General features: G+C 43.9%; 1 protein-coding gene across 2 annotated transcripts in view; it reads right to left on the bottom strand.

The window, feature by feature from the left end:
- Positions 1–1,419: 1,419 nt before the first annotated feature.
- Positions 1,420–12,643, bottom strand: part of MOCS1 (molybdenum cofactor synthesis 1) — a 46,129-nt gene continuing 34,905 nt past the window's right edge. Inside the window, exons 9-11 of one of the 2 annotated variants that reach the window (XM_056568631.1) lie at positions 11,666–11,786; positions 11,471–11,518; positions 1,420–3,884 (exon numbers count right to left, since the gene is read on the bottom strand). In XM_056568631.1, the coding sequence (XP_056424606.1) occupies positions 3,073–3,884; positions 11,471–11,518; positions 11,666–11,786 (981 nt within the window). In that variant the 3' untranslated portion in view covers positions 1,420–3,072. Of the gene's footprint in view, positions 3,885–11,454; positions 11,519–11,665; positions 11,787–12,643 lie in introns of both variants that reach the window. The other variant, XM_056568632.1, reaches the window with a different exon arrangement.

The following is a 12,643-nucleotide window of genomic DNA, read 5'->3' as shown; positions in this document are numbered from 1 at the left end:
GCCCGGGGCTGGAGCACCTGTTATAGTGGGGTCACTACTGTATGAGCCTGGCCCCCAAGGATGTGTTATAGTGGGGTCACTACTGACTGAGCCTGGCCCCCGAGGATGTGTTATAGTGGGGTCACTACTGACTGAGCCTGGCCCCCAAGGATGTGGTATAGTGGGGTCACTACTGACTGAGCCTGGCCCCCAAGGATGTGCTATAGTGGGGTCACTACTGACTGAGCCTGGCCCCAAGGATGTGGTATAGTGGGGTCACTACTGACTGAGCCTGGCCCCCAAGGATGTGGTATAGTGTAGTCACTACTGACTGAGCCTGGCCCCCGAGAATGTGGTATAGTGGGGTCACTACTGACTGAGCCTGGCCCCCAAGGATGTGGTATAGTGTAGTCACTACTGACTGAGCCTGGCCCCCGAGAATGTGGTATAGTGGGGTCACTACTGACTGAGCCGGGCCCCAAAGGATGTGGTATAGTGGGGTCACTACTGACTGAGCCTGGCCCCCAAGGATGTGTTATAGTGGGGCACTACTGACTGAGCCTGGCCCCCAAGGATGTGGTATAGTGGGGTCACTACTGAGTGAGCCCGGCCCCCAAGGATGTGGTATAGTGTAGTCACTACTGACTGAGCCTGGCCCCCAAGGATGTGGTATAGTGTAGTCACTACTGACTGAGCCTGGCCCCCGAGGATGTGGTATAGTGTAGTCACTACTGACTGAGCCTGGCCCCCGAGGATGTGGTATAGTGTAGTCACTACTGACTGAGCCTGGCCCCCGAGGATGTGGTATAGTGTAGTCACTACTGACTGAGCCTGGCCCCCGAGGATGTGGTATAGTGTAGTCACTACTGAGTGAGCCCGGCCCCCGAGGATGTGGTATAGTGTAGTCACTACTGACTGAGCCTGGCCCCCGAGGATGTGGTATAGTGCAGTCACTACTGACTGAGCCTGGCCCCCAAGGATGTGGTATAGTGTAGTCACTACTGACTGAGCCTGGCCCCCAAGGATGTGGTATAATGGGGGTCACTACTGACTGAGCCTGGCCCCCAAGGATGTGGTATAGTGGGGTCACTACTGACTGAGCCTGGCCCCCGATGATGTGTTATAGTGGGGTCACTACTGACTGAGCCTGGCCCCCAAGGATGTGGTATAGTGGGGTCACTACTGACTGAGCCTGGCCCCCAAGGATGTGGTATAGTGGGGTCACTACTGACTGAGCCTGGCCCCCAAGGATGTGGTATAGTGTAGTCACTACTGACTGAGCCTGGCCCCTAAGGATGTGGTATAGTGGGGTCACTACTGACTGAGCCCGGCCCCCAAGGATGTGGTATAGTGCGGTCACTACTGTCGGAGCCTGGCCCGAATTTCTCTTTAATTGACCCCCTCCCCCGTCATACATAATCTGTATACTCAGATAATTACTACATCATTTATTATTGTACAGAGTAACAATGTGGTTACAATGTATCCGATCATCATAGAAAAAGCAACATTATCATAAAAAAATAAGAAAACTGCTGCCAGTAGGAAAGTGAGGATGAGATGAGGTCGTGCCGGGAAGGCGGTGACGTCACAGGGAAGTCATGTAACAAGATTCTTCTGTCCTTCCACATTGCTCTAAGGTGAGGCTCACGTTTCAGTAACTTCACACCATAAGCTGCAAAGTCCAGTTACCTCCAGAGCTGTATTCACTATTCTTATACTCCAGTCACCTCCAGAGCTGTATTCACTGTTCTTATACTCCAGCCACATCCAGAGCTGCATTCACTATTCTTATACTCCAGTCACATCCAGAGCTGTATTCACTATTCTTATATTCCAGTCACCTCCAGAGCTGTATTCACTATTCTTACACTCCAGTCACATCCAGAGCTGCATTCACTATTCTTATACTCCAGTCACATCCAGAGCTGTATTCACTATTCTTATCCTCCAGTCACCTCCAGAGCTGTATTCACTATTCTTATACTCCAGTCACCTCCAGAGCTGTATTCACTATTCTTATACTCCAGTCACCTCCAGAGCTGTATTCACTATTCTTATACTCCAGTCACATCCAGAGCAGTATTCACAATTGATCCAGAGGCGGCTGAACTTACAGCAGTCGATCTCGCTCTGCTGGTTCAGTGTCTGTAGAGCAGTCTCTGCTGTGATGCATTCTGGGAAATGTAGTGTTTCTCAGTGCAGATTGATCCTAAGGTTTTCCATACACTTACTGTTGGCCAACTGACAGCTATTCCTCCCAACTCCCTTACATATGCACGCTCATATGAGCCAAGCATGCTTATATGTTACCAATGGGGGAGAAGACAGAAAGACGCTGCCAGACACCTATGGATCAGACATATTGAAATCCAATGGACTGGAAGGTTGGGACCCTGAACATAATATCTGGCAAAAAATTGTCGTTTGTAAACTTTCATCTTATGTGTATAAACAAGAAGACAACAACATTTTGTGCGCAGCTCCGGATGTGAATATAGAGGAATAAGGCGCTGCCAGATCCCAAAATTGGCGGGCAGGTTGGGCCGGCGTTCAGCTATCGTGTAGGGGGCATTACAGAAATCGCTGCCCCTTTCCTGGAGTTGATGGTGGCTGCCAAACTTATAAAATCTTCTATTTATTTCTTAGCCAAGTGTCTTGGAGGAGGAGCTGGGCTGCTCAAGTGCCACAGCCTGGCACGCCTCCTCACTCACCCTCACCTCCCTGCCCCTCCTAGACTGACATACAGGGCTTAGCTTATAATCAAAAAGGGTCCGAGAGGTAATGATGAATGAGGAGGCGAGACCGGTAGTGGCACCTGAGCTGCTCGGCTCCGCCTCCTCGACACTTGACTTAGATCAAAGTGGATTTTATAGTTTTGGGAACCACCATGGGTCACGAGGGGCGTGGTATGACATCACAACTATCACCCACACCCAACGTTCCCTGGAGAGTACCCCTTAAAAGAGGTCTTTCTTGTTCTATAATATTAATGGATACTCCTTAAATGGCTGAATTTTGAATGCAGCTCTGGAGGTGACTGGAGCAGTTTACATGATTGAGAATCCTTAAAGCGCAAAAAAAATTAATGAGTTATCGCCCTTCGCCGCGCTGAAAGTCTCCTCGCTGCCCCCCGGTTTTGCGGACAAGCTTGACCTCTTCGATCACCATATCGTGGGTGACAGCCTTACACATGTCGTAGATTGTTAAAGCCGCCACGCTCGCCGCGGTCAGCGCCTCCATCTCCACTCCGGTTTTACCGTGAGTGCGACACTCCGCCGTGACTACGGCTGCAAAATTGGGGGCATCAAGCTCCAGAGACACCTTGACCTGGCTCAGGGAAATGTTATGGCACAGAGGAATCAGCTGACTGGTCAGTTTGGCACCCTGGATGCCGGCGATCTGCGCCACGGTGAGAACATCGCCCTTCATGATTTGGTTGGACTGAACCAAGCTGAAGACTTTCGGCCCCAGGCGGATGACGGCCGTGGCAATGGCGGAGCGGCCGGTGCTTGACTTCTCCCCGACATCGACCATGTGAACCTTCCCGGCTCGGTCAACGTGCGTCAGGTATTCGGAGGCCCCCGATAAAGGGGAACCATTGTGCGTATCAGTTAAGGTCTCAGTGGAAGACGGTGGGGTATTAAGGCACTGTGATGGGGGGGCGGAAGGATCGGGGCCACTGCACAAACCGCGCAGCGGAAGCACCAAATTATTCACTATAGTTCTCCTAAAATCAAACACTAGGAAGTCCTTATATCCGCTCCTCGTGCTCCATAACGACCAGAGAGAACGCCACCCAGTGGCAAGTCTACGAACAGCAGCAAAGGATCGGATTTGTTCCTTATTATAGTAAAAGCCACGAGAAGTTCTCCCATATGGAAGGTGCAACGAGGGAGGGGAGTCTGGAAAATACGGAAAACAAGAGTTATAATCCATCATAACAAAAGGCAGTATTATAGTAGTTATATTCTTGTATATAGAGCAGTATTATAGTAGTTATATTCTTTTATATAGGAGCAGTATTATAGTAGTTATCTTCTTGTATATAGGAACAGTATTATAGTAGTTATATTCTTGTATATAGGAGACAGTATTATAGTAGTTATATTCTTGTATATAGGAGCAGTATTATAGTAGCTATATTCTTGTATATAGGAGCAGTGTTATAGTAGCTATATTCTTGTATATAGGAGCAGTATTATAGTAGCTATATTCTTGTATATAGGAGGCAGTATTATAGTAGCTATATTCTTGTATATAGGAGCAGTATTATAGTAGTTATATTCTTCTATATAGGAGCAGTATTATAGTAGTTATAATCTTGTATATAGGAGGCAGTATTATAGTAGTTATATTCTTGTATATAGGAGGCAGTATTATAGTAGTTATAATCTTTTATATAGGGGACAGTATTATAGTAGTTATATTCTTCTATATAGGAGCAGTATTATAGTAGTTATATTCTTGTATATAGGAGGCAGTATTATAGTAGTTATATTCTTGTATATAGGAGGCAGTATTATAGTAGTTATATTCTTGTATATAGGAGGCAGTATTATAGTAGTTATATTCTTGTATATAGGAGGCAGTATTATAGTAGTTATATTCTTGTATATAGGAGGCAGTATTATAGTAGTTATATTCTTGTATATAGGAGGCAGTATTATAGTAGTTATATTCTTGTATATAGGAGGCAGTATTATAGTAGTTATATTCTTGTATATAGGAGGCAGTATTATAGTAGTTATATTCTTGTATATAGGAGGCAGTATTATAGTAGTTATATTCTTGTATATAGGAGGCAGTATTATAGTAGTTATATTCTTGTATATAGGAGGCAGTATTATAGTAGTTATATTCTTGTATATAGGAGGCAGTATTATAGTAGTTATATTCTTGTATATAGGAGCAGTATTATAGTAGTTATATTCTTGTATACAGGAGCAGTATTATAGTAGGTATATTCTTGTACATGGGAAACAGTATTATAGTAGTTATTGTCTTGTATATAGGGGCAGTATTATAGTAGTTATAGTCTTGTATATAGGAGCAGTATTATAGTAGTTATATTCTTGTATATAGGAGCAGTATTATAGTAGTTATAATCTTGTATATAGGAGGCAGTATTATAGTAGTTATATTCTTGTATATGGGAGACCGTATTATAGTAGTTATATTCTTGTATATGGGAGACCGTATTATAGTAGTTATATTCTTGTATATGGGAGACCGTATAATAGTAGTTATATTCTTGTATATGGGAGACCGTATTATAGTAGTTATATTCTTGTATATGGGAGACCGTATAATAGTAGTTATATTCTTGTATATGGGAGACCGTATTATAGTAGTTATATTCTTGTATATGGGAGGCAGTAGTATAGTAGTTATATTCTTGCATATAGGAGTAGTATTATAGTAGTTATATTCTTGTATATAGGAGTAGTATTATAGTAGTTATATTCTTGTATATAGGAGCAGTATTATAGCAGTTATATTCTTGTATATAGGAGCAGTATTATAGTAGTTATATTCTTGTATATAGAAGCTGTATTATAGAAGTATTATAGTAATATAAAATAATGATAGTAACTACATTCTTCTGTATGGGGGAGCAGTATTTGTTATTCATTTATGCCATTTATTGGACAATCTAACCTAAGTGATCTGTAACATCTACTACATTTTGTACACGCACATGTAACCAGGCTGCACTTATCAGGTCTGACACCTCCTTAACAGCTAATTCCTATACTCTGCTATTAGACATTCTGGGAGATGTATTGTCATCTAGACCAGGATGTGAATACTGTGAAGCATCTTGTACAAATCACTACATTCTCCACCATACACTGCTAGACATATTTTCAACAAGAGTGCCATGTTTTTCAACCAGAGTGCCTCCAACTGTTGCAAAACTACAACTCCCAACATGCTGAGAGTTGTAGTTTTGCAACAGCTGAAGGCACTTTGGTTGGGAAACACTGCACTCGAGGAATTAAATTCTGTGATGATAAGAGACCCATAATATATATATATATATATATATATATATATATATATATATATATATATATATATACATACATACATTATATATATATATATATATATATATATATATATATATATATATATATATATATATATATATACACACATATACACACACACACACACACACACACAGTCATGGCCGTAAATGTTGGCACCCCTGAAAATTAACAGTAACACATGTTTTGCTATACACATGTTTATTCCCTTTGTGTGTATTGGAACTAAACCAAAAAAGGAGGAAAAAGAAGCAAATTGGACATAATGTCACCAAACTCCAAAAATGGTCTGGACAAAATGATTGGCACCCTTAAATTAATATTTGGTTGCACACCCTTTGGAAAAAACAACTGAAATCAGTCACTTCCTATAACCATCAATAAGCTTCTTACACCTCTCAGCCGGAATGTTGGACCACTCTTCCTATAGCCATTAATAAGCTTCTTACACCTCTCAGCCGGAATGTTGGACCACTCTTCCTATAACCATCAATAAGCTTCTTACACCTCTCAGCCGGAATGTTGGACCACTCTTCCTATAACCATCAATAAGCTTCTTACACCTCTCAGCCGGAATGTTGGACCACTCTTCCTATAACCATCAATAAGCTTCTTACACCTCTCAGCCGGAATGTTGGACCACTCTTCCTATAACCATCAATAAGCTTCTTACACCTCTCAGCCGGAATGTTGGACCACTCTTCCTTTACAAACTGCTCCCGGTCTCTTATTGGAAGGCGCCTTTTCCCAACAGTAATTTTAAGATCTCTCCACAGGTGATCAATGGGATTTAGATCTGGACTCATTGCTGACACTTCAGAACTCTCCGGCGCTTTGTTGTCATCCATTTCTGGGGTCTTTTTGACGTATGTTTGGGGGTCATTGTCCTGCTGGAAGACCCAAGATCTCCGACACAAACCCAGCTTTCTGACACTGGGCTGTACAGTGCGACCCAAAATCCATTGGTAATCCTCAGATTTCATGATGTCTTGTACACATTCAAAGCCCCCCAGTGCCAGAGGCAGAAAAGCAACCCCAAAACATCACTGACCTCCACCATATGTCACTGTAGGTACTGTGTTCTTTTCTTTGTAGGCCTCATTCCGTTTTCGGTAAACACTAGAATGATGGGCTTTACCAAAAAGCTCTATCTTGGTCTCATCTGTCCACAAGACGTTTTCCCAGAAGGATTTTGGTTGCTCAAGTTTATTTTGGCAAAATGTAGTCTTACTTTTTTTATGTCTCTGTGTCAGCAGTGGGGTCCTCCTGGGTCTCCTCCATAGTGGGGTCCTCCTGGGTCTCCTCCATAGTGGGATCCTCCTGGGTCTCCTCCATAGTGGGATCCTCCTGGGTCTCCTCCATAGTGGGATCCTCCTGGGTCTCCTCCATAGTGGGATCCTCCTGGGTCTCCTCCATAGTGGGGTCCTCCTGGGTCTCCTCCATAGTGGGGTCCTCCTGGGTCTCCTCCATAGTGGGGTCCTCCTGGGTCTCCTCCATAGTGGGGTCCTCCTGGGTCTCCTCCATAGTGGGGTCCTCCTGGGTCTCCTCCATAGTGGGATCCTCCTGGGTCTCCTCCATAGTGGGATCCTCCTGGGTCTCCTCCATAGTGGGATCCTCCTGGGTCTCCTCCATAGTGGGGTCCTCCTGGGTCTCCTCCATAGCGTTTCATTTCATTTAAATGTCGACATATAGTTCGCACTGACACTGATTCTCCCTGAGCCTGCAGGACAACTTGAATATCTGTGGAACTTGTTTGGGGCTGCTTATCCACCATCCGGACTATCCTGCGTTGACACCTTTCATCAATTTTTTTCTTCCGTCCTCGCCCAAGGAGATTATCTACAGGGCCATGTGTTGCAAACTTCTTGATAATGTTCCGCACTGTGGACAAAGGCAAATCTAGATCTCTGGAGATGGACTTGTAACCTTGAGATTGTTGATATTTTTCCACAATTTTGGTTCTCAAGTCCTCAGACAGTTCTCTTCTCCTCTTTCTGTTGTTCGTGCTTAGTGTGGCGCACACACAGACTCACAATGCAAAGACTAAGTGAACTTCTCTCCTTTTTATCTGCTTTCAGGTGTGATGTTTATATTGCCCACACCTGTTACTTGCCCCAGGTGAGTATAAAGTAGCATCACATGCTTGAAACAATCTTATTTATCCACAATTTTGAAAGGGTGCCAATAATTTTGTCCAGCCCATTTTTGGAGTTTGGTGACATTGTGTCCAATTTGCTTTTTTTCCTCCCTTTTTTGGTTTAGTTCCAATACACACAAAGGGAATAAACATGTGTTACTGCAATCCTTTTCTGTGAGAAATACTTCATTTTCTAGAAAAATTTCCGGGGTAACAACATTTATGGCCATGACTGTAGATTATATATATATATATATAGACAAATAATAAGTCAGCCAGCGCTTTAGTTGATACCAAACTATTATATGGACCTGGCCTACAGGTGCACGCTACTAGGCTAGATATACAGCAACAGAAGAATGCAGCAGCACACTGCCAGCACAAGGATATTGGTGAAACATGAACATGCAGATAAAACATGGAGAGCTATACAGCTATGGGGTAATAGATGCAAATGTGAAACTATGAAATAGTGAGGCACTTAGCTCGCAAATTTGTCTCTGCCGGCGGGTGGGACGGTCCAAGCTATTTGACCGCCGGCGGAGACAAATTTGCGAGCTAAGTGCCTCACTATTTCATAGTTTCACATTTGCATCTATTACACCATAGCTGTATAGTCTCCATGTTTTATCTGCATGTTCATGTTTCACCTATATCCTTGTGCTGGCAGTGTGCTGCTGTATTCTTCTGTTGCTGTTGCTATATTATATATATATATATATATATATATATATATACATATATATATATATATATATACACACACACACACACACATTATATATATACACACACACTCTGTATTTATACAGAGTCTCTACTACTAATCTAATTAGAGGCCTTGACACAAGGATGTTTCTAAAAATTGGATTCCTGGAATGATCATTCTTGGGGCCTCGGCGGCAGATTTACGAGCGTCCTCCGTGCCCTCAGCTAAGAGTAAGACAAGACAAGAATTCCAACCCCCCCTCTTATGGGTCCAATAAAAACATCTGACCAAAAGGGAGCACTGGCCGCCCCCCCAGAATGCATGAATGTAAGGAAGGAGGGGTGACCGTCCATTGACAGGGTGGAGAATCGCAGAAAACAAATAATTCCCAGTGATCCCCCCATTATCTTTCTTTATGGGCGCTGGTCTACGGGGATTTACTATAACCAGTTATCTCCACTGTTGTGGTCAGATGGCAGCCCGGGGGGGGGGGGGGGGGGGGGGAGATGGAAGCCGGGGGAGGGAAAAGATGGCAGCAGGGGGGGGATGGAAGATGGCAGCCAGGGGGAAAAAAAAGATGGCAGCCAGGGGGGAAAAAAAGATGGCAGCCAGGAGGGGGGCGGGAAAGATGGCAGCCGGGGGGGGGGGCAAAGATGGCAAAGAAAACAATATATATAATGAAAACATCCAAAGGTTACTCGGCCATGTGACATCCACATCATAACCTTACAGCTATGGCACCATTTGGACACCAGAAACACTTGACATTACCACCACTCACCAGGGACCTTAAAGGGGTACTCAACTTGCCAGCGTTCGGAAGTAAATGTTCCGAACGCTGTTTCCACGCTGCGGGGGTCGGCCACGCCCCTGGTGACATCACGGCCATGCCCCCTCAATGCAAGTCAATAGGAGGTGACGTGACGGCCGTCACACCCCCTCCCATAGACTTGCATTGAGGGAGCGTGGCCGTGATGTCACCAGGGGTGTGGCCAACCCCTGCGAAAACAGCGTTCGGAACATTTACTTCGACATGAGAATCAAAATAATTCCGTCCATCTTGGAATTTTGGCTATTGTTCCGCAATGTTTCTTCCTATACGGCAACATCAAGTGTTTCAGGAGCTGCGGTAATGATGCGATTATTGCAGAAATGGCGACCACCATAGTGTAAACTTGGATTCGCCATAATGTGATTCACATATGTATCAATCTACTAGGATGATAAATTGGCGCGATGTGTAATACGGCGCACTGCTGACCGCCCAAAGCGTTTGCCTATCCCCCCCCCCCCCCCCCCATGCTTCATTGACCACTTTATTTTTTGGTTTTGTGCTAGAGTTTACATTGGAATTTTTAGGACATTGGGCCCCACCCCTGTGATGCCCCGCCCCCTCCAACATCCCTGCGCCGCCCCCCAGTCTCCACCCTCCAAAATAATTTGTTGAGCGCTCGGCCGCGCTGATTCTGCTGTGAGATAATGGATTCTGGGACGTGTTTTTCATTCTCCAAGACCACAAGGTATTTTTAGTGTCAGCGCTGAGATATCATTAAGATAATTCGTGGTCGGGAGTTCAGCGCCTTTCCAAAATATTTAGAAATAAAAGTTTATAGCCCTGAAATTATTCCAAGTGACTGCGAGACTCCAAAGTGCTGGAGTGCAACAGATTACAATATATATGTGACCTGCAGTCCTATGTAACACCACAGATAACAGTGATAACTCTCTGACTACAGATAATGTATAGATGTGACCTGCAGTCCTATGTAACACCACAGATAACAGTGATAACTCTCTGAGTACAGATAATGTATAGATGTGACCTGCAGTCCTATGTAACACCACAGATAACAGTGATAACTCTCTGAGTACAGATAATGTATAGATGTGACCTGCAGTCCTATGTAACACCACATATAACAGTGATAACTCTCTGACTACAGATAATGTATAGATGTGACCTGCAGTCCTATGTAACACCACAGATAACAGTGATAACTCTCTGAGTACAGATAATGTAGTAGATGTGACCTGCAGTCCTATGTAACACCACAGATAACACAGTGATAACTCTCTGAGTACAGATAATGTATAGATGTGACCTGCAGTCCTATGTAACACCACAGATAACACAGTGATAACTCTCTGACTACAGATAATGTATAGATGTGACCTGCAGTCCTATGTAACACCACAGATAACAGTGATAACTCTCTGAGTACAGATAATGTAGTAGATGTGACCTGCAGTCCTATGTAACACCACAGATAACACAGTGATAACTCTCTGAGTACAGATAATGTATAGATGTGACCTGCAGTCCTATGTAACACCACAGATAACACAGTGATAACTCTCTGAGTACAGATAATGTAGTAGATGTGACCTGCAGTCCTATGTAACACCACAGTGATAACTTTCAGTACACTGATCTATGTGTTGCCGTCCTGGGTGTTCACACAAGTTATAATAAGATCTGCTGCTTATTGATTGTTTCCGTAAGTAATAAAATACATTAGATGTCAGATTCTGTAATGTAGCAGATAAGTATGTGACCCCCCCCCCGTACGTACAGGTTTTTTCACCCACCGATCAGGATCATTGGACGATTCTTCATCTGGGAGATGTTGAACATTCCTGCAGGACAGAAGAGGACGGCACCATTATTATTATCAGGGGGGGGGGGGGGGGGCCCTTCCCTGCAGTGTCTCCTCTGATACAGTTTTACCTGCACTAACACATTGCAACAAACCATCCGGACAATGCAGTGGACAGTCAGCTCACCCGCATGTTGCTTCTTCTTACGCCCTACAGCCGCCCCGATGACTTGTTTCAGCTCCTCCTCACTCGCCCCCATACGCAGCCGGTCTCTGAGAGACACCTCCGCGTTCCCAAAGAGACAAACCTGAGAGAGGAGAGTGTAATAAACCTTTACTTATCTCCAGGTATAGTTTATCTAATGCTCTAGATACATCCAGAGCTGCAGTAATATCCAAAGCTGCATTCATAATTTTTACTTTTCGTAGCATTACATCCACACTTACATACTTCTATCTGTTTCCCCAATAATATCCTATGCTCCAGTCACATCCAGAGCTGTATCCACTATTCTTATACTCCAGTCACATCCAGAGCTGTATTCATTATTCTTATACTCCAGTCACCTCCAGAGCTGTATTCATTATTCTTATACTCCAGTCACCTCCAGAGCTGTATTCACTATTCTTATACTCCAGTCACCTCCAGAGCTGCATTCACTATTCTTATACTCCAGTCACCTCCATAGCTGTATTCACTATTCTTATACTCCAGTCACCTCCAGAGCTGTATTCACTATTCTTATACTCCAGTCACATCCAGAGCTGTATTCATTATTCTTATACTCCAGTCACCTCCAGAGCTGTATTCACTATTCTTATACTCCAGTCACCTCCAGAGCTGTATTCACTATTCTTATAATCCAGTCACATCCAGAGCTGCATTCACTATTCTTATACTCCAGTCACCTCCAGAGCTGCATTCACTATTCTTATACTCCAGTCACCTCCAGAGCTGTATTCACTATTCTTATACTCCAGTCACCTCCAGAGCTGTATTCACTATTCTTATACTCCAGTCACCTCCAGACCTGTATTCACTATTCTTATACCCCAGTCACCTCCAGAGCTGCATTCACTATTCTTATACTCGTGTCACCTCCAGAGCTGTATTCACTATTCTTATACTCCAGTCACCTCCAGAGCTGTATTCACTATTCTTATA

Source organism: Hyla sarda, chromosome 3 (genome assembly GCF_029499605.1).
Source record: "Hyla sarda isolate aHylSar1 chromosome 3, aHylSar1.hap1, whole genome shotgun sequence".
NCBI lineage: Eukaryota > Metazoa > Chordata > Amphibia > Anura > Hylidae > Hyla > Hyla sarda.
This window is presented reverse-complemented; position numbering and strand designations above follow the sequence as displayed.